At 35.1% G+C, this 23,894-nt stretch overlaps 1 protein-coding gene across 2 annotated transcripts in view; it reads right to left on the bottom strand.

The window, feature by feature from the left end:
• EXOC2 (exocyst complex component 2) overlaps nt 1-23,894 on the bottom strand; it is a 147,316-nt gene that overhangs the window by 53,460 nt on the left and 69,962 nt on the right. For both annotated transcript variants that reach the window (XM_057373901.1, XM_057373900.1), the window contains exons 8-15: nt 22,923-23,068; nt 22,744-22,825; nt 22,136-22,238; nt 19,020-19,138; nt 7,280-7,405; nt 4,078-4,202; nt 688-756; nt 269-426 (exon numbers count right to left, since the gene is read on the bottom strand). In XM_057373901.1, the coding sequence (XP_057229884.1) occupies nt 269-426; nt 688-756; nt 4,078-4,202; nt 7,280-7,405; nt 19,020-19,138; nt 22,136-22,238; nt 22,744-22,825; nt 22,923-23,068 (928 nt within the window). The remainder of the gene's footprint in view (nt 1-268; nt 427-687; nt 757-4,077; nt 4,203-7,279; nt 7,406-19,019; nt 19,139-22,135; nt 22,239-22,743; nt 22,826-22,922; nt 23,069-23,894) is intronic.

The following is a 23,894-nucleotide window of genomic DNA, read 5'->3' as shown; positions in this document are numbered from 1 at the left end:
CAAAYATTTTATTCAAACTTTTTCATAAGATACTATGGTAAAAAAATGAATATATTATTATGCAATAAGATTATATCATGAGACATCATTAATTACACTTGCATGTAGAATCCTTAATCTGACATAAGCAAATTTTTTGCAATCCTATTTTTGAAAATGTTAACATTCTCAAAATTCAGGGTATTTAATGCAATGAACAAAACATTTTGTGTTAAAGCACATATATTCCAGGAATAGAGTGATTCAATGGTTCAAAAGATCCATTTACCTTACAGTCTGGATAACATGTGTTAGCCACTGGCCAGAAAGTTCAGATTTCATCTCCCAGCCACCATACTGTCTTAATTCTCCTTCTCTGAGGCTGAATGGAAGTAAGGCTCCACGGATTAGTTTTACCAGAGAGTGCATCACCTCCTGAATCATTTTCTGTATCAGAAGAAGGGAAAGAAAAATCAAGGGAAAAGCTCTACTTACATGCTTAAGCAGTCATGTACTTGCTATATTCAACAGGTAGCAATGTTAGATTTACAGATGGCTTCACATCATAGAGAAGAGAGGAGAAGAAGGTATGAGGGTACGCAAATGATATAAGAAATCTTATTTTTCAATGTGACACTAAAGTATCTTGCCATGAAGGAAATAAAAGACAATAAGGTTCTCCCCACCAGATCTCCCCCAGCTACTTACCTTGAAATCATTTTGTCTTTGCCTAGCATTTTTCTTTGATCTTTCCATTTGGCCAGATTTTTCAGCAGTCTTGTGAAAATGAGAAAATTGAAAAGTGTAAGTATCTTATAACCACTGTCAAAATAATTCTGAAAAAGGGGCTTTCAAAGTGAAGAAGTGAAAACGGATGAGTTTATGATGCAATTATAAAAACTTACTCGTGGCATTTCACTAAGCACGGATAGTATCTATCTCAATAAACTCTACTTACTCTAGGTCAATACCTTGAAATGTTTAATTCTGAGGAACAATGTGTGCTTACGACAAAGCCAGAGACAAGCARTACATAAACTTCTTGAGGTCAGTGTTTTCCCTATGCAGTTCTAGTGAGGTCTAAACCATATATATTCCAAGTGTGCATCAAGTTTACATGAAKAAACTAATTTTTCAGCATGGAATCTGACCAGAGAAAGACATTCATGTGAAAYGGAAGACAATTTTTGGAATTAAGGCAATTTGGAATCTCAAGATGTGAGGGGCAGGGTTGCAGAGTTTTTGTTTGGTTTTAGGGACAGGATTTTATTATAATGCTCTTTAAATAATTCAACTAATTGTAAAAGAGACTCTGCAAAATAAGCAGCATCTTCATTGTCATTTCTCTGAGAACAGAGGAATGTGAGTACACTTTGCACGAGACAGTTACAGTTGAAGAAAAATACGGTTTGACTAATAGCCTTCCTGTTTGTAATTCTACCCTTCTGTGGAGACTACTGAGATCTCAGTAGTGTAAATTACATTGAAAAAGTTATTTCAAATCCTCAGTGAAGTGCAGACGTCAAATTTTGCAGTTACAAAATCTCCTATTTTATGCTTGTATAGCAACATCTACTGGACAAGAAGTGAAATAACATGACAGGAGTGTTCACAAAAAATCAGTTTACTTTCAAAGAATTCATTTGAAATGCTGTATTTTTCCAAATCCCTCTTTAGTTAGAGCATTTAAGATTTTTAAGCTAAAATAAATAATTTGAAGGGAGCAAAAATTAGAGAAAAATCACACTGCTTAACAGTTTTGGAAAATACATAGCTATGAAACTTTTGTACTGTAAAGCTCTGAATTACATAATTTCAGATAAGGAGAATATCCTTCAAATTATTGTTGCATATAATTCCCACTTCTCTCTTCTAAAGCAATAAAAAGAAAATAATCTGTATTCCTTGAAACTTCAGATAGCAACTTTCAATTCACACTGGTTTACAGCATCTTTGATTTTTTTTTTTTTTTTTTTTTTTTTTTTTTTTTTTTTTTTTTTTTTTTTTTTTGCTGAAAACCAAACTTAAACCTTTCCTGCACAGACAGACCAAAACTATCTTGTGGTAAGATCAACGGTTACTACTCACATTTGTGACTTCACCTGGGGTGATTCAAAGAACTCAACTTTTCAAACTGCTGAAATACCACATACATCTTTAACTGACAATATTTTAGGGCACATAACTAACCTTGCAGAACTAAAAAGAACCACGTCCCTGCCAAAAACCTACATATTGAAAAAGATAAAATAAGACTTCAAATGCATATGTGAAGATTTTCTTTCTACATTTTTTAAATGTCTTGAAGACTTGAATAAGCTGACTGAAATAGCTCTCTACCATTTTTCATAGGATGATTCTTAAACAAAATCTAGCAATCACCTTGCTTCCTGAATGATGATAAATAGCAAGCAACATAGTAAAGAACTGTCTTTGTGGGTAATTAAAATATGTACTGTTTCTGACAGAAAAACACAAACTTTCAGTCCTGAATGCACTGTGATAAGAGATATTCTTAGGTATTCTAGAGGTCTTCTAGTTATATCACGCCCTCCTCTCACTCATCCTCAACTGACTGTGGCACGCAGGACACGTGGGAAGATGGGAGCRTACCATCCCTCCTCTCTCCCCAAGAACTTGAGGGGCTTCTGTAAGGACCAAAGGAGTAAAAGAAATCAAACGTAAGGGGAWTAAATTCTCAGAAGTTCAGAATTTGGCCCAGAAAAAAGAAGAGCATATGCATCTTATAGACTAGCAAAACTATCTCTTTTGTTTTTTTAATACATTGAAACAATGTTTTGTTCAGGCAGGAGAGGAGATCACTACATTTTCCACTTGCAGTCATTTTCATGAGCAGAATTTGTCAACCTTGTTTACAGTTCAGGTCTCTGTTTCTCTAGAAACTGCTTTCTTTCTCAATGTACACAGAAAGAAAAACCCACAGTAACTTTAACAGGTGAATTTGTGAAATTTAATTTTCAACGACACTGGTGTCAAAAAGAAAGGTTGTCATTTCCCTTATGAAATAAATTATTGGTGTGAAAGTCAACAATACTAAGTTTATTCTTGATTTTACTTCCTTCACTGAACATTATGAGTAAATGTCCTATCTTTCTTTTGATTTTTATCATATAAAACGAGGATCACACAGGGCATCTCTTTCACTGAATAATACAGCACTCTGAACCTTTTGTTCAACATCTAAAGGGCTACCGTATCTATTAGTATTATCAGATGGAAACAGTATATTGATTTATAAACAGTGGCAATAAATAGATAAATTAATTCTTCAATTAGAGAAATGGAAAATGAGAAGACATAAGCTTCCAAATGTTCTTTTTCAAAGGCTTTGGTGTTTTTCTACTAAAAATGCAAAGAACAGTAGATAGAYGTGATGACTTTAGAATTTAAATGTATCAGAACGTTGTATATCATAAATTATCAAAAATTAATTATGAGAGGTATCCTTTCAAAACCTGTTATGAGTCTGTATATAAAAACAGAATGTGTCATAAATAATTACTTATGTTTTTGCCCTTCTTCTTGGATTATCAAGATTATGTTTGCCTGATTTGGAAAAATTAGATCATCTGATTAAGAAGGTATAATAGAAGCACAGGCAGTTGCAGCTGACTAACCTTCCAGACTAGACTCCTTATAATGTGTACAGGAATTCTGCTCTATGCTTTGGTTATTTTGAAACTCTGRTCTTGAACCTAACCTCACTTCCAAATACTTAGAACTGAAGAAATGAGTACTTCTTTTCCAAAGAAAGGAAATAATTTTTTCTCTATGACTCTGTCTTTTACATATCTCTACCTCTCACGAAATGTGCCATTTTTTCAGATCACCAATGGAGGGCCAGCTGTGAGTAAGAGGTGAAAGTACAYAGATATTAGAGTCTAACAACTGGCAGACACACATACACAAAACCCCCACTGTCAGAATTGTAAGTAATTCCACTGTATACGTACATTCTTGCAAAAATAAAAATATCTTATTAAATGTTGTCACTTCCACCTGTGAAATAYAATACTTAAAACATAATTATTACAGCCCTTTGTTACTTATAAATCATTTATATAGAAGAATCCATACCTCGCTGAATAAACTTCCATTCACATAAGAAACCCAGAGCTTCCAGAAGTTGGGCAGCTGACTTACAACAAGTTTTGTCAACTTTTCAACAAATACTACTTGCTGAGGAGCTTTGTATCGCCAAGCTAAAAGAGAGAGAGGCAATGGAAAAAGCAACATAAAGTTTTTAAAAGTAACAATAAGAATGTTCATAAGAAAGCTGCTTTGTATTACACAAGTGACTATACAGTATACATAAAAACTTTCAGGCATGAATAAAGAAATTTAAAGCCCAATCCATATATGTGTACACAATTTGCACACAYACAAGCTCTTTCTTCTCCTTTCATATGCTTACAAAATGCCAGCATTATGACAGTATCCACAGAATAGTTCYCTGTGCAGGAGTATCTAAGGCAATCCACCACAAAATCCATTCAGACAGTCTTCTGTCTTCAAACCACTCTAAAAGGTAAGGTAACATGAAAGCAATCAAGACATTAGAAAAGCTTYAAATAAAATCTTGGCAACAGATAACTTTCCTCAGTTTCCTATGGAATGGGAGAAAGGCGATAAAGCTGAACAGAGGCAGAAAAAATGGACTCACTAATACACAAAAAAAGGAAACCTCGTGAAATATTCTTCTATAACCTCCTATGTTCTCCATTAAACCTTCATCATTACAATGGTTTCACAAAATAGGGTATCAGCATATCAGTGGTATGGGACCTGTATTTAATTTCAAGCATTAGAATCCGCTTTGGAACACCCAGGTGAAGAAATCATATTTTTTTGAAAAGCCAAAAACAAATAGCCAAAGCCCCCCCCCAAACCAAAACAAAAACACTTAAAAATGACACATTTGTTGCTGCTTCTTATGTATAAATGCAGGTCTTCTACAAATGATAAATTAAAAAATATGATCTCATCCTATATAACACTTGGAAATGAAGAAAAATGTTGCATGAAATAGCACTTTTTAAATATACTTTGCTAGAGAATGCTGCCTCCGCACAATAGGAATTCACCAGTTAGACAAAAATAGCTGCCTAATAGCACACTACATAACTTCACCAGAGCCTCACTATTTTACTGTGTAGACAGTCCCAAATCTCCTTGAAGTACAGCATGCCTTCAGCAGCATCCATTTGTCAAGGTGTGGATCAAGTATTGGTCCATTTCTTTACTAGAGAACTGAAAATCTGCACTACCCATTTTTTCTCATGTCCAAAGAGTTTAGGTAATTTGGATTAGTATTTGAAAATAAAAACATAATGGAAGCCCAGAATTTGGAAAGAGGCTCTGACATAACCCAAGTGCAACTGTCCTGACAGTGATGTATCTGTTTAGGAGTAAAGAAAACTTCAAAGCTCAATTGGAAAAGCTCCCAGTGACAAGTAAGATACTTTCACCAGCTTRGTTTATGATTGTCAGAGAACCCAGTGGCAGAAAGTGTCCTCTTACTAACATAAGCTGTGACTATGTCAGGAAACTGTGCCAATGCTGCCATAGCAGCAGAAGTTCTGTAACTCCCACAAATGCCACCTTCTAATAAAAAAAAAACCAACAAAAAAAACCAGTTCCTTTGATAAACCATTCGCCAACCCAAAGTTATAACCCAGGATGTCTGTTCATAACTGAAAACATACTGGCAAGGCTTACTTCATCTACAAAATACTTTTCCCCTCCGGCTTAGTCCCAAGCCTGCAGACAGCAGACACTTCTTAGAATAAGCTACTGTATATCATTTCTAAAGGTTATGGACATAAATTCAGGGTATTTTTACTTTGCTGCTGCAGAAAGCTCTAATCTACATTTTATCCCATTGACTCTATCATAATCTCATTCTTAAAATGAAATTAGAGCTATTGTCTATTGTTTAAATATTCTCATGAACATATACTCAAGCAAGAGCTAAATGTTACTTGAATGCTGCAGTTTTGAATTCATTTTAATTTCTTTAAACAACCTCTTGGACAATCACTGTCGAACATATTGGAGGGAAAAATCCCAAACGCACCAAATCACCAAAGAAGTCCAGAGATGCCATTTCTTAAATTTACCAGAAACCAAAAAGATCCACAAGAAACCTGAAAACAGAACATGTTATGGCACATTTGGAATGGCAACTCTTGCACAGGTATCTTAAGTGTTAGGTTTGCTTTGTCTCTTCACTCAGAGTAGGGCAAGGATGGCAGAGCTATCAGTGGTCATGTGCACCTGAACACCAAGGAACTCAACTCAGAGGCAACTCTTTCTTACTCTAATAAATTGGGATTGATTACTACAGTGCTCCAATTCTGCAGTTTTCCCTTGAATCKCAGTTTAAATTGGTGTCTACAGAATATGTAAAAYTTGCTGAAAACTTACCTWTTCCACTTTGTAAAGGATAATAAATCCTTAACAGACTCTAAAAGGAAAATAACTGATTGAAATGGAATTGCCTGCCATATATGCAATTAAGTCCCTGCTCATGCAAAAGAATTCAAACAAGTCAAAAATAAACTGGATTTTTGGACATTGCTTCCTGCATTAAGTGTGGCACTCGTATTGCTAGTGGATGGCACTCCAGATCAACCAGCAATTTAGTGTTTTGCTTTGTAATACTTGTTAATCAACTTCATGCAAGKYTTTGGRCTGAGTTATTTCAGAGAGAAATTAYCTATTCMGTGAAAAACGTGTTTTCTGTTTCCTGTGATGTCATCATTAAAAGACTCCTGAGAAGAAGTTATTTGGACAAGAGTATTGAGGACACGTATAACACAGAAAGCCTCAGCTAGTTGTGGACAGACAGACTGCATGAGCTTGGTCACACACTTTGTTTCTCATTCTGGGTTTAGCAAATYACAGAGCCAGATGTATGAAGTCACACAAGGTGCAAATGCAAGGGGAATCATCTTAGCAAACACACACAGAAGGTATAACAATTAAAAGATGGTAGGCAGTAGGTRGCTATACATACAAGAAAAAAGATCTGGTTCTGTAGAAAAAAAGACTTTAATTACATTCTAAGAAGCAAATGTTGTACTTTGAATTTTATGAACTGCTCTTTGCTTGAAGAAAACATGGAGGACTTCTTTAGTAAGCAACAATAATATATGAGAAGAAAGGACTATTTCATAGCCATCCAAAACAGACTGTGGGATTTTGTTTGGGTTTTCTGACTAYACCACACACTGGTCACTGGGGACTTTTTTCTTTTTCAAATAAAACAGATTCTTACCATCATCACGGCCAGACTGAAAGCTGCTGCCCCGTTTGAGCGAAGCAGTTTGACTGAGATGGCCAATYGGCGATGGACGCACATCACTGTCCAGGTCTAGCATGGGGCTGTGGAGTAATGCATTGCCTGAAGAGAGGAAAAAAACCAAAAGTTAGCATAATTTTGCACATCAGTTGACATGAAACTGCATGCTGCATGTGGAATTGTAATTTAATTCAGTGATACAAATGTAATCTTACAAAAACATTCTTAATCTTGCTTTATTTAGATTGTTCATCTGTATTGAATGCAATTCAATACCACTACTATTGATTCCTGTAGCAAAGCTGAAAACTCAAGTAGCACATGGGAAATAGCATTCTTTGGTCTGTATGTTTCTTTGTTTATAATCGATGCCCTACAATTATTTGCTTGAAAACCATGGATAAATATATGTTCATGTCATTAGTGACATTGCCCATGCTTTTCTTCTGGTGTATGTCCTAAATACACTGTTCAACAGCCAAAGTTTCTTTTATGTCTAGCTGAAGCAGTTAAGGGCACAGTGTTCAACTATTACTTAGCTGTTTGACCTCCACAGAGTTCAGATAAAAAGAATCCATCCATCAGATATCAGATGAACTAATGGCACTGTTCATTTGTAAATGTCCTTACTTATACATTATTACAAAGCCACAAAATATTTTCCAGTGTATCAAACAACTATTTTTTTCTTGGAGTCCCTGTCCACATGTAGGTCACTATTCACAAATCTAAACAAGGATCAAATCTGATGAAGGTGGATACTTGAAGTCTAATGTGAATTTTTTAAAAACAACCTTATAAGAGGACTATGATAATCTTTTAATGGACTGTGACACTACCAATAATTTTTTTAAAGGCTAAATTGAAGCTTTATGTATTTTACCTTATAGACACATTTCTGAAAGTAGTCATCAAAAATTATTTCAACATTGCCCAACTGAGTTGCAAAAATGAAACTTATATGAATCAGAATTCACAGAATTATATAACAGCCCACGCTGGAAAAGGTCTCAGAAAACCATCAGGTCCAACCTTTCATGGGAAAGGGAGCCAGGGTGAGATTATGTAGCACCCTGCCCAGTTCAGTCTTGAAAACCTCCAGTGATGGGTACTTCACGGTGTAGCTGGAGAGGTTACTTCAGTGATTGATTGTTCTCAATGTAAAAAAACCATCTTTTCTTATAGAGATGAAGCTTCCCCTGGTAACTCATGGTGAATTTTATAGTCAGAATCTCAGCATTTCAGTTTATATTGTTGATCTTTTCCACTAATATCTACATTCACTTAAGGTAACAGGAGGACCAACAGCTGTAACACTGAACTACATGGATTCAGGAGTAACACAAAGCAAAAAGTATTCAAAGAACATTTATTCTGGTGTCAGAACAGCATGGCAGAAAGATATACCTAATCMTTTTGCTTCAACAGCTGTGGCCTAAAGAGCAATGTTAAGCATTGTGAAACTTATCACAAACTTCCAATAGGTGACAGTATTGGGTTTTAGTTAATTTTGAAAGAAGTTCTTCCTCCTATAATTCTTTAAAGGCTTTTAAAGAAATTTCCTGTGGCCTTTCACCGCAGCATTATCATTAACAAAATTACTCTCAATTCTTCTATTCATCTTTTTACTGTTCAYAGTATAAGACACTTAAGTAAATAGATCCAATTTGCTAATCATTCACAATTGCGATTGACACACTGTATTAACTGACTTGGGGATCTCATCCTTCCTATCCTTAGGCTGTGTTATGGTTCTCCTCATTAACTCCAACACCACTTATTAAACACAATTTATCTTKATGACACTTTAAAACTGATGAGCTTTCAGCAACAGAATTTGCCGTAGTGATTTAAGTATATTACCCACTGTCAATACATAAAAGATCTAGGGTGAGTTTGTACAAGAATTTGTGGAAAGACTTCCTTTTGAAAGAATTAAAAAATTCACAATAAATGAGAAAGCAAAAAATATAAAGCTTTGCAGTAATTAGCATCCAGGGAAACAATCCAGGAACCCTACAGAATGAAGTAAAACCAAAACAAATTGATTTTTATTCAGATTAAAAAAGCCCCTTACATTCAGTATCTTATGGAAATTCTGCACAAAATGAAAAGGAAGTTGTAGAAGACCCKGAGAAATTTTAAGTGTCTGACATAGTTCCTGGGCTTTCAAAAGAATTTGACTGAGATTCAACATATTTGCATTTTATTTGGGGAAAAAAAAGGGTATGCCAAGAAGGTTAAGTCAAAATTGTCACAGGCATCACTATTTAAAACACGTTTTATTAAAAAAAACCCCACCCAAAGTAGCAAGAATGTAGCAATGTTACTTTCACAAAAAAATACAACAAAGAAATTGCTCTGATCTCTCTGCATAGAATGTAAATTCTCAGCTTTCAGACACCTTGTTAATATGAGGACTGTCTCATAAACAGATGGTCTCTAAAAATGACAGTGCCAATTAAAGCTCAGAATTAAGAAAAAYAGACATGCTTACCAAAACACCTTAATATGAATTAGTTCAATTAAAACCACTTGCTCGAGGTAGCTGTATTGCTGCTGATGCACTAACCCCACACAGCACAAATGGTTTATATATTCACCAGTAACAGAAAACATGTAAAGAATACTCTCTTGTTCCACCAGAAAAACCACATCATCAGTTTGCTGGCATACCAGGAAAAGAAAGTTTAACATGAACTAATTTCTTAATTGGTTGTCTAGCATTACAAGCAAGTATAACACAGCAGCAGGGAACTACAACAGCACATATACCCTCAGGACTAATAAACATCTGGATTACATTAGCAGAGCTGATCTTGCTTTCACCCGACCAGAAGATAGCGCTTGAAGACTGCACACTAATGCATAAATCTTGTAAAAAAAAAAGTGAGAGTTAACTTACAAACAATTTTTCTTCTATCCCAACTCATTCCTTCTCTGGAGCCAGCAGCTTAAATTTAGCAGCATAATGTAATACATTGAATTAATAGTACTATGGACTGCAGACAATAATATTTATAAACCTAAATAAACTAACCAAATAATAATTTACTGCCCACTCAGTATTTAATTTGTGTACTACTTTTACATTCCTAAATCCTGAATGTAGTACAGTAACAATCTAAAGTTTCAAGAAATTAACTTTTTACTGTGCTAGCAGGTTTTAAGAAGTATAAACAGCATGAAAAAAATATTCCTGGTAGATCTTTACTTTGAAAAAATACACTGCATCTTTGAAGCTCCAAAAGTGGTTTTTTTTTCCAAAATACAGCATCTACATATAGCATATCTGTCAGTGACTCCAGCGCCAAGTGTATATTTAACCAAGGAAACACAGGAAAAATAAATGTACTACATTCTGTTCTTCTACCCAACAGTAAGGACAAAAGTATAATTAACACCTTATTACATTTACAACTGTACAATCATGAGAAGATCAAATACCAAGTTTTAAGGACCTCAATACTGCTTGAGGTATTTATTAGTATTATCAATACTTTTTTTTCTTCTTAAAGGATTTTACTTAAGGATTTACTTAAAGGATTTAAATTTCTCGTGCACAGGTATTTTGAAGGTGCATATTCAGATGCTGTGTGAAATAAAAATATTTCAGTGGTTTTGTTCACATCTCTTCTGATCTAGTGCTGTAAGATCTCTAAAATAAGAAGCAAAAGAACACAGAAAAGCACAATTCTTTTTGATATTAATTCTCTAATTTGTGCTTCCACTTTCTGGAAATCAAAAGCCATCTGTGCTGACCCACAGCTTTATCATACTATAGGGTACTTCTGTTCCTACAGTACCTATAGCTCATGTAAAAACCTCGAACCCGTTTTTTTGATTGTTACCTGCAAGCTCTTGGCATGCAGTGCCTTATAACCTCCATTAAAAAGACAACTGACATGAAATTTGCCTAAAACAGATTCTTCCATAATATATAAACCAGTTAATAATTTAAACTTTTATAAGCTGCTTTACTTTCATATTCCTAAATTATTACCAAAGTGAGTGTAAAAAGTGTCCTACAATATCCACTGCTCCACAACTGCCTGTTTTTTTCCCTGCTCTGAGGCCTGGCAGGGAGAGGTTTCTCAAGGGATCTCTTGCCTCCCTCGATAATCCAGCCTCAGCCACTCTGCAATTCTGTCAGTCTGGTGMATCAATTATGTTACTTCCAGTAAAGATTTTTTCAAAAGCTGCTGGTGATCATGGGTTAATATAGTGCCWGTACCTCTTGCAGTGACAAAGAAAATTGTTAACAAGTGACCAAACTTAAGCTAAGTAATTTTTCAGAGAGATTTTCCATGTAAAGTCAATCATTACACAGACTTGCTCATATAGAGCATGTACATGTACATACAACACATACATCATGTATATGAGCAAGATTAMATTTAAAAACAAAAGACCCTATAAGATGTGCAACCAGGTTAATACAGCTCCTGTGTTTTCTCATCCATTATGTATCTTACCGTGCATTTTCTCACAGGCCACAATGGCGAGGGAAGGCTGATCTACAGCCTCCTGACTCTCTGAAGGGCGGCAGACTTCCTCACCAGCCTTAAACACCTTTGAACATTTTTTCCTGTGCACAGCGGGCCCTTGTCCTGTGCTACAGCCTGACCACCCACTGTTGCTTGTTGACCAAACACACAGTGCCTGGAGCCTGCACCGACACAACCAGGAAAAGATTCCTTTCAAGGACACCGCATTGAGAATTTCAATTTGTCTAGGCAAGAAATTAGGCGAGCAGGAGAAATTACTGAAAAATTAACCTGCTCAATAGATGAATGACTGCATTTTATTCTTCTTCCTATGCACTTTTTCTTCCTAACCTTAGATTTTACAGGGATCTATAAGATTTCTAAGTGATCAAGAAGAAAATGGCTTGATTTTATAGAAAAGAGATGAATGCAGAAAATTAAAATGGATGCACTTTAGAAAAAATGTTTTTGGGAGACATTTAAAAATGAATGCTTTTTAAGCCTTAAAGCTAGTCTTCATTATTGCAAATACATTTATAATGAAACTATTTTTCAGTTTACTACAAAAAGGGTAACTGGGCCTATTCTAGTGGTGTTCTAAGTATTTCACAGCCTAAGGTTATACCCTATTGTCAGTCCTTCAAGCCAAAAAATTCCGAAACAAGAATCAAGCATTCAAGTTCAGCAAATGATAAATAAAAATTATTTCATTTTACTAGCTATCACTAGCTCCTGCAGACATTAACATGATCAACACCTTTGAAAAAACTCACTTTAACTTAACTGCCTGAATAAGGACTAAAAAGATTGAAGCAGACACAAAGGTAAAATTCTGGCAATTGAAGAGTTTCACTCTATCTTCAGTCATACTAATCTTCAAAATTTTGATTGTAAGTTACCTGTGTTGCTTTTTAATCACAATAGTTACTCTCTTTATAGTAGTTTAATATYATTTAAAATATTATATACAATAAGAATGCCTCCATAACTTCTGAACATGCCGGATTCTAACCAAATTTCTAGATTACAGCTAAGTTACAAATACAAGTAGTAAAAGAGGAAAATAAATCTGCTATCAATTTTTGCACTGATCAGTTTTTATTCTCTCACTTCTTTCTTTTTTTTTTTTTTAATTAATAACCCATTAAGAGTTTGCTTGACATCTGCTGTCAAAAGGGTATTTCTGCTATGGACAGGGGATGTGGTTTAGACATGAAATGGCTCCCAGCTGCAAGAATTCTTCTTCCAGATGTACAGTAAGCAAAGGCAATGGAAGAGAACCAGCTGCTAGGATAACAAATTGAAAAGGCCCTTTTGACACAAGCCTTGCCGGCCTGTCTGATCTAACAAAGATGGATCATTCATTGCAAGGTGAATAGAATCTCAGTGTGGCACAGAAGAAAGAGCAACATGGTCTAAGCATCCATTTCTCTCTTTCACACTAAGTACAGCTGCTGTTACTCTGGCACAGAAAAACCTTGCAGTTTTTTATACTATCTGGAGAGCTGTGCATCATACTAAGTGCTGCAAAAATTGTAAGAACTAAAAGCAAAAAAAAAAAAAAAAAAAAAAAAAAAAAAAAAAAAAAAAGTAAAATAAAAAAAAAAAAAAAAAAAAAAACCAAAACAAACAACCCACCCAACAAAACAAAACAAAACAAAAATCACAGTGACCATACCAGCATACTCCTGTTTGGAGAGTTGGCCTCACATTGAGAACTTTAATAGACTGTATACTATATTTTGCAAGCCAAAGGGCAGCAGAAAAATCACACTAAGACTATGTCAGTGTTTTCATTTACAGCTTCAGTTTCTAAAGGGTAAGAACAGGTAGCTTATTTGCAATAATGTTACATAGTATCTCAAAAAGATTTGTGTCACAGATGAGTGATGCAGGTTGCTCAAAGAATCACCAAAGATCTTGGCAAAATTTGGTTTAATACAAACTTGTRTAAGTGAGACTTAGTAAGTTCACAACAACCTGTTTAGAAATTAGGGCTTTCTCAGCCAGTTTGATGATAACTGGATGGGTGTCCCTAACCATTTTAGCTCAAAGGATCATGAAACCTACTAAGCCACTATTAAAGTCTAAGCAAATAACCACTGGCCACACAGAAAACAGTCTTAACCTCCTCATCTTCTATCCCTGATACTCACATTAAGAATCCCATTGCTTAACTCCTTTTGGCTATCTGCCCAGCACCCCAGGCAAATTTTAAACTAAACCTCATTTATTTACATTTATTTTCATGTCATTTTATGTCATTATGTTCTCCATGTTTCCTGCACTCCAATATATCTGGGAAGCATAAACCATAGTAAAAAACTACAATTATACCTTAATAATAGAGAAATTGCCAAGTATAGCTAAAATTTAAAAATWTGTAAAATCTTAAGGAAACCATTTCTGAAGGAAACCACTTAGTATCCAGGTATCAGAAGTGAAAGTCCCTAGATGCCTACAAACCTTAAGATCAAAGGTCAAAACCAGCAATTCAGGCTTTAGGCAGTACAAGGCATAAAATACCAGCACAATTCAATTTACCATTCAAGTATTTCTTACTAGATAGATACCTAATAAACACAGTTTTGAGTGGGCATATGCTCTTCCATGTCATCCTTTATATTCATGGCTTGAAAAAAYGGTCTTTTTCCATTTTTTGCTGTCTCATTCATCTCCTTCTCTTTAACACACCTACATGCTAAATCTAACAGCAGCAAACTGGCTTTATCTACTCCAGGTCCTTCCAGTGGCCAAACACAGTATGATATGAACARATATGTAACAATAATTCATCCGTGCTTCAGGAAGAACTTCCTTTTTTTATGGTTATGAAGTTAAAAAACAATAAAAGAGCACAACTGTCTATTCTGTGAATGAGGCAGATAACGTTTTAAGTTTTCTGTTTAATGCAGTAAATTCATATATTTACAAGCACTACTAGATAAGCAGAGCTGGAACTCCAGCCAGTTGCACATGGGTCCCACATCTACATTTGCCCCTTTAATTAAAGAATCTGACCAYCAAAGCAGCATGAGAAGGGCTTAATACCAGGACAGGAGCATGGGAGCTTTATGATTTGGGTATCTCCTGTATGACTTAGGCTATGCAGTTTGTCCCTTTGTCCTGGCTACTTATACTTCAGTGTAGGAAAAATTCTGATCTGCTATCTTATCTGCCCTTTCACTCACTCCTTAAAACATGTGGGCTCGGATTCAAAAAGCTTCTCATAACACGAAMATCACATGCCTGCATTTTTTTTGCCTAATAAATGAGGAAGGTTGGCTATAGCAAGTAACAGACAGGCTAATGGCAATGATGGGTGAGTAACAACAGCCATATCATAGCATATGATGAAACATTAATCTACATAATGAAAAATTAATCAGCAAACCAACAGGATTGTTTAGACTGAGGGGAAACACTACTTCCACAGACATACGAAGTTATTMCTCAAGGGATATAATACACTCCAAAATGCTGCTGTAAAGTACTTCATACACAGGACTTGAGACAATTCCCCATCCTATTTGTACCCCGAAATAAATGCAATCAATTAGCTAATGATCAGATTACTGAATTTAGTATGATTAATTATTAAAACCGAAGGAAAGATTAAATTAAACAATTTGCTGTTGGCAGTGGTCAGCTTTTTAAGTCATGTTGCCAAATTATTTGACAAAGCTTAGCAGAGCTAATCAAACCCTTTCAGTTTTTGGAAATAAAATCAACACAAGTTGGATTAACTGGAAACAGACGGTATTTGAAACATACAGGATTTCTGCTCACCCCTGAAATAAATTCTGAGGGAGAACTCCAAGATCATTACAGCCCTGTAAACCTGTCACGGTTTCTTCTTTCAGGYTGCATCAGAGAATGCATCATGTCATGATACTAAATGATACTTGGCACATCTAGAACATCATTCCAACTGCTGAGTATTTCCTATAAAATGGAGCTCATCGTGGGTAAATACAAGCCCAGAGGTTTTAAATTTTTTTTCTTGTGATAATACTGAAGGATTCACACTTAGATCAAAAATACGTACTTAGATATCAACCTAAGACAAATGTATTTAAATATATCTCTAATACACAATTTTCTGACAGCACTTTCCAACACTTCAGCATCTAAATTAGCTCACTCCTCTCCTTCAATCTGAAGACCCTTGGAAGTGCAGCTGTTAAAAAGAAGGCAATCATCAGATGAAGATCTTAGAGATGATGTAGAAAACTAGACTTCTTGTCTAAATATTGGGGATTTTTCCTGACTGCCATACTATTGGCCTGGATGAGATAAGTCACAATGTCCTACAGGAGGGAGGAGAAAATGCTACTTCTATRTAAGAAAATGAAATTATCTCAGTTGTAATGACTTCTAGTTGTGTGGAGACAACATGAACAATTTTGTCCCCTAGAATATACTGTTGACTTGTCATACTAACAACTAAGTTTGGAGTAAGTTATCCTTAGCATTTACTTAGGACTATGTTTTAGCTTGTTTAGGAAATAATTGCAGTGTTAACCTTCCCTTCCTGAATACATCATGGCCAGCAAATCAATTCTTTGAGAATATTTGCAGTTTAACACTTAGCTGCAAAAATCTGTCCAGAATGGTTAAAGAAACCCCCACATTATCCAGTAAGAAAAGCAGAGACTGTCTAATTCCAAATCCATTTCAAGTAGTAAAAGTCATGTGAAATAACTCAGAGCACAGTTCTGCTCGCAAAACTAATAAAAYAGCAGCAAAATACTTTGGTGCAAGCTCAGTTGGAAGGTGAAAAATTTTGCAGAAATGTAAAAATAGATACAATCTGCTACTGAGGCTTAAGTTTACTATGCYGAAAAGTTTTGACTCAATCTGAGCCCACAGATTCAGCTGGCAAAAGAATTAAGGTAAGAATGGCCAAAAATAGTTGGTATGCTCAAGGTGGAACTGTAATTGCTGTCTACTTGTTCCAGCATTCATAATATAAAAACTGCCATCTGCTAGAAACAATGGCTATTATCCCTGTTGAAAACGGAAACCTAGAAAAAATTCTAATGCCCTTTTCATTAGAATATCACTCTTATGACACCTCTTCTTCCAAATGCTTGATAAACAAAGGAAAAAATCTTTTTTTGAAGCATGTGTAAAATGGAAGACTTAAATGCTTGAAAATTTATTATTATTTTATCTTAAAAAGAGCCTATGAATTGATGMGCATATAAATAACATTTCTAACTTTAAGTTGATTAGATCCCACCAAAGGGAGCAAAACTCCACACTTTCTCTGTTTGAAAAGCATACACCTATTAAAGTACATTAAMATGCGTTCCGTGTCACAACATTCTGGTCACAATCATCATTGTTCTACTTGGCAGTTAAAACCAACCCTTCTGAGTTTTCTTTTTTCCATCTCCCACCTGGTTTATGCCAAAATTAAAGAACTATGGAAAGGAAAAATCACTCTTAGCAACTTTTCTTTGTCCTTCTAGATACTAAGTGAGAAATTCMATCACCTTAAGTATTTTAAAACCTGTACAAAAAACTATAATAAAACACCACAGAGAAGACTGGAAGAAGAAAATCATTGGAATTCAATGAGCTGTTAGTACATCTTTCATACATGCACAAAATTAACTATTCCGACATGCATTTGTTGGACATTCAAATTATTTAAATTCCTTGTTCTGTGAGCTGAACAAAGCTGTAACGTAACAGCCCCTTTGATATTAAGGCTGAGGCAAGCAGATTTCTTGCAAGAAAAATACTAAACAGGTTGAGACTTTCAATACGAAGCCAGGAATTTAGATGTACTCATTCACTGGAACCTGCATATCAAAATTATACAGACTACTAAAACTTAAAGTCTTGAGCACTAAATATCTTCATGTCTCTTTTTCTTGCTAAAAAGCTGGAAAATGGCCATAAAAAAWTATGCAAGTGAGAGCAGAAGAAAGCTTAGAATTGTTAATCATGGCTGTTTTCACAAGTGAGTTTTGCTTCTGAAAACTGAACATTGCRATGCTGGTGGTGGTGTTTCATGAAGAGTTTTGATGAGGAAAGAAGATGGAGAGGCTTCAGAAACATCCTGAATTTTGACCAAGACGCCAGGAAAACAATTTGGAATTCCAGCTTGTTCCACAGCACTTCACACCATGTAGTGGAACAAAGATGGTCTGTGCACCCTTTTAAGCTAAAACTTACTGACATCACTGTCCCAAGTGATGCACCCTGTGAACTCCATGCCCCGTGTCACATAAAGACTCCTGCAGAAAATTTAAAGCACATTTTTGCAGCATCTCCAGCTCAGTAAAACTTCTGTGGTTTCTCAGAATGAAACACCTTATTTGGCTTGGGATAAGACTAAATATGGGAGCTACCTATAAGCCAAGGGATGCCAGATTCCAATACGCCTATTCATTTCAGAACTGGCAACAARCTCTGTGAGACTTCTTGAGAAACAAGGCATTGCTTCTAATTTCCTAATTTGAAAATCCAGTTTYCAGATTTTACTATTTGAAATGTCAGGCCAGCAGTCTTCATCTGCTGGAAGGCTTTTCATATGTAGGCTAATATAGTARATCATGCTAATTTGTAGCTAAGTTGCTGCCACACCTGCAAGCAATACTTAAACTTTACTTTGAGGATCAAGGTTGGCAAAGACAGAATACAACTATGTATTCATATTAACAATAACTTTGCCTAAAAATCCCCTYTGTCCAGCACATAAGTCTGTGCAGATTCACTGTAACCCGAATTTTGAAACSGCATACAAAGAAAGAACACAAGAACTCCATAATATCATTCACTACATWTCAAGGAATTCTGCCTTATTCCACTGTGCCCCTGTGTCCTGTGTATCCATTTACTAACAGAATATCTTGTGACACAGAAATCTAACTGSCAGATTCAGCGAACAATCCAAACTTGGTGTGACCTCAAACAAATGTTTCAAGAGAACAGTAAACCACACAAGTGATTGAAATTTAATGTTTTCCCATGTAAGGAGCTTAAAAGTTGTAAGTTAAGCAAAAAGAAAACTCCAACTGCTGTTTTGCTTTTATAATATAATAAATTAAAAATATAAGTCAGTACTCAACTTTGTAAAAAGCCATCAAAATTGATGCGGAAACACCAAAATATCCTCTATACACTAGAACTTGCCAAATAAAAGGAAATGACAAATTCCTAAATGTCAAATATACATGTATATGTATAAGGGTATAACAAAAATGTATCCTTGCCTTTTTGTTCTTTCACATAGCTCTCCTTACAGTTGTGCATGAGCTGCAGAATCCACTGATGTTGAGCACCAATGCACTGCCAAGCTGGGTCCCCAGGCGCATGAAGATCAGAAAGATATCTGTAAAATCCAGTCCAAAAATCACAGCTCTGACTTGACACACTGAAGACCTCATTAAAACGGACCAAGGATGCACTAAGAAATACTTTTASTTTATTACATTATTTTAAAAATGCAAAAATAGGTATTAAGACACACACATCTACTGCAAACAGGAGTTTTGCATTCRTCCTTCTTCAATTACTGAGGCAAAATTCCACAAAAAAATCTTRTAGAAATAAAAACTCCCATGCATCTTTAATACCATATTAATATGTATTTCCAGTTGTGGCTCTAGTAAAGTATGCAGGAAATAAAGCTCTTTATCTGCAAGGTTACAGTTTAATGCTTCAGATTTCACTGGATCCAGTGATGGCATCTCACACACATAAAGCAGGGTATTCTTCTTCCTACTGTATACGTTCTGATTGTATCATCATGTAATCTTAACTACTAATTACAGAAGGAATTAATTTCTGGCAGCTCACTAATTTTAGCACATGCATGAACCAAGATATGTAAACTGAGCTCCTGGGTTTTTTGTTTGTTATGGTCTGGTGGTTTTTTTTGTGCCCACAGTCTGTTCAAAAAGAGAGGGGAAGAGATAACAAAAAGGACAGGAGCTTCTAATTTGCAGAAGCAAAACACTGTCTGTCTTTAGGGAGAGAGGAGTATTAGAAGCCAGCTGGTGTGATTTTGAAGGGAACACAAAAGGAATGTAGTCTCATGTAAGGTATTCAAGACTATCTGACAACAGTACCTTCAAGAGAGGATTTTTAAAAATTGGTAGCTGCTCCACTGTTTAACGCAGTCCTGCATTAATGAGACTTGGCACAGATTAAGAAAATTCAAGATGCTTAAAGTGAACTACACTGATACACTATCTTAAGCAGTGCAGGAATGTTTAACTCACTCACAAAAGCTGTTTTACTACAATAATACCTAATGTTTATTAGGACTGTGTTGCAAAATTCAGTMTTCTTTAAAAATGGTCTGCAGTGCTCAAACAAAAAATAAACTGTCAAAGTAGCATTGGTTGGATGGATGAGAAAATTACACAACCAATCATTTTGACAGGGTGACATTTACAAATTATGAGCTCAAATCCTTCTCAGTGCTAAGGGGGACTTCAGTCTTTTCTTAGGCACAACATTAAGAAAAAATTACCACTGGTCTTGAAATACATACACATAATTGGCTGCTAACTGCTATGGTAAATGATTTCTGAACAATATAAAATAATTAACAGTGTAAATACCCTAATATGATGGAGAAAATATGAATTGAAGCTTAATTATGAACATTAAACATCTGCTGGAGAAAAACCACAGTATTTTAGGTCTTGGTCAGCCTTCAACTTCAGAGACATACAAAACAAATGTATCAGGAAAGGAAAAACTCTCATAAAAATAGCAGGGTTTATGCAAACTATTTTACAATTTGGATTTTTCTAATTTTATTTTAGCTGAAGTCCTCTGAAGAAAATTTACTTCATACCTCTTCTCGAGAAAAGTTACACTAATACCGTGTATATCTAGAGTAGTGAAACTAATTTAATAATTTTGTTGGCTGGGATTCTGTTTATTCATTATAACTAAATTATTCCACATTCATCCATTCCCTGCTCTTCTTCATTATACTTTCTACATGTGGAATACATTTGGTTACATTAACATGGTCTGCTTTAACCTAGGCTGGGGTTCTTTTAAAAATTAAATAGTTCAATGTAAGGAGCTAGGAAAAAAAAACACCTTAAAAATAACCCAYCAAAACAACAAACCCCCAAATCCCAAGAAACAAAAAAACACAGCCAACAAATAAACCCCACAAAAAACCTCAAAGAAAACTCAACCAGAATCAAGTACATGCACAATCATAAGTCTTTCAAAGAATCCTTAGGAAAGGTCACGAGACCTGGTTTAGGTTAAGCGGCTGCTCTTTAAAGTTTTCAAGTGTCACAGAGAAAAGGAATAGCCAGTGACACTTTCACAGACACAAAATGTTTAACTATTCGTCTTAAAAAACAATTATTTAGTTCCAATTATTAGGCAATGTTTATGCAGCATCCAGAAGAATGAGCAGCTCTCTACATCAATGCAGACAGGTCACTGCTCATAAACTCACACAACATAAAGGGGCCTAAGACACCAAAACCACACTTGGAGCTGCATGACTGGACCTCGTGCACACACGAAACACTCRAGACCTTGTGGAGGTGTCTGAACTTTACAAATGTTTCCTGCACAGCACATTTGGTCTGCTCCTTTTAAGGTAACTGATAAAAACACTGAGATTGTCAAGACACACTAGGAGCCCTAGCAGCATTCAAGCCTCAAAAGCTTTCTAAACAAAGCCAGCAAATGTTCCAGAGCACTCTGAAGTTTGGCACCAAGGACTGAAAGGGTAAAGTCTACATCAACTCATCTCAGTAGYCCTATAACAGAGATCAGCTTTGTGAAAAACAGAAAACCTGCAAATGTTAATGAAAACTGGGGAACTGGCTCGTGTTCATGAAATGCAAAAGAACTACATTGTTTAGCCTGAGAAGCGAAAAAGCCAATACCAAACAACAGAACATTATGGATTAAAACCTCCCTGTTAACTGACTCAGGATGATTCCATTTCAACATCAAGTCAAGCTGAAGTATAAGACAAGTTAATAAGGAACCTATTTTGAAGTATGCAAACTAGGAGTGATCATTTCAAACATAGCTTGGAATATGCTGGTTTAGAGAAAGCAACAGAATGTCAACATGCCTTAAAGACTGAAAAAAAATTAAATGCAAATCTCAATTACGCATCATTAAATTGTTTTCATTCAAGAGCTGCTTTWCAGTCATTCAATAAACAATCCAGTACCATTCCATTGTCATCACATAATCATATAGTCTCAAAATACTCATAGCTTTRAAATCAGTTATTTAAACCACAGTAAAACTAGTCACTACTTTACTTAGAAAACATTTAAATACACTTCTAACACCATATGTCTGACAACGTCACTAGTCAAATGAATACCTTATATAACGTTTCTGATCATGCAATGTTGATGGAGTTTCAAGCAGCTTATCCARCAAAAGCTCTCGTAAAGATTCAATTCTGGTTTCAACTTCAGCATAATCTAGGAATAGGGAGCAGAAATAAATCCAATGTGTCCTTCAGCAGTGCAAGGAACTGAAAATTATGTTATTTTCCAAGGGTACCAGACACTTCTGGAGTTAATGTGGAAATCAATATAAGTAATTTTCAAACAAGCCACATCTGAAAATTTTATACATGACAGTTTGAAAAAAACAGAGAACTAGACTTTTAAGTCTTTCCAACAATATGTGAGAAAGATACTCAGAGTCACATTTTAATTACTGTAATCTTTTTTTACAAYCCGTAATACCAAGCCTGAAAAAGTAAATAAAATTGGCTGTGATTTCACATTTTGTAGCATATACCTCACTCAGAAAACTTGCCAGAAACACTGACTAGAGTATTTGGCTCCTATAAATCCATAATTTGTATGGATGAAAATCTGTATCCAGCCCAYATAAAGCTCTTTGGTCTCCTATGTGCTTTTCAGCCTTTAAGTTAAAAAAAAAAGCCCAAACAATTAAGTAATGGAACCCATATCTTACATTTTTTGAATACTTGAACCTCTGTCTTTCCAAAGAGGGACTTGGCTTTTTCGTAGTCATTAATAACCACATCATAATCGCCCTTAAAAACAAAAGCAAGCATTTAAATTTGTCAAGAAAGAGACTAATGTCAAATGGTTACTTTCAGCAAATAGAAAATTCTTTTTAAAGGATTATACCTTCTGGATATTTCTTTCAATATTTAAGGGAAGATTGAAAAGAAATTTAAAGCGCTGAAGAACRTTAAGCGCATTTCTCGTTGAATCAGCTTTGTCCTTGCGACCCAGCACTTCTTGAAATAAGGTATCTGCTGTGTTACTGGCTCCTGTTTCAAAAAGGGTGACAGTAAGGAAAAGTGGAGTAAGTAGTTAGTTGAAATCATAGACACATTTTCTTAATTTTAATGAGTTATTCAAGGGTTTTTTTAGAGCAAATGAGTAATTATTGCTGATTTTTATACTTTTTTGTTCAACTGTGTTAACATTTTACAACTGCTGAAATTCTATTTCAAAGTGAACCACTTAGCATTTTAATGTGGTTAAGACCCCTGTGCGATTAAAAACAATCACTCTTTCCTATTTCAAATGCTTAGCTTTGCTGCAGATATTTTATAGTTTGCTTTGGCTCCAGATGTACATTTTACAACCAAATTATGCATCTCAGGATATAGAAAAAGTCATAGAAAGTTTTATTTTTTTAAAAAAGCATAATTTCATTTTGATAATTAATATCAGAGCTYCTAAAATTATCAGTGGGTTTTGCAAACAATTTTTTAACATTTTCAAGTCAAGTCTTATAAATTATTAACAATATTCGAGTCACTTAAAAGTACCAGTGGTTAAGACAAAGACAATGCCATGACTAAAAAAGCCTAACTAGCTGGTCACTGTAACAGAATGAATATAAATTGTCTTCACATTGCATTAAAAGTCTTACTGGCTTCACCACACACAGGATTAAGCCTTGGTCAACAATTTAAYGTATTTAAGTCTCTATATTATCAATGAATACTCTTCAATAAATACATTAAATATAGCCTTAAAACTTTTTCTATCCAAACTAAAAAGCACTCTATTTTCTAATAAAGATTGTTTCCTAACACAAATTTGTAAAATTTCTTTTATAGTAGAGAAGACTTACGCTGCATGTGA

The sequence above is a fragment of the Malurus melanocephalus genome, unplaced genomic scaffold (genome assembly GCF_030028575.1).
Source record: "Malurus melanocephalus ecotype Western Australia unplaced genomic scaffold, MMel_1.1 scaffold_209, whole genome shotgun sequence".
NCBI classification, from domain to species: domain Eukaryota; kingdom Metazoa; phylum Chordata; class Aves; order Passeriformes; family Maluridae; genus Malurus; species Malurus melanocephalus.
The sequence above is the reverse complement of the archived record's forward strand: the minus strand, read 5'-3'. Positions and strand labels throughout refer to the sequence as shown.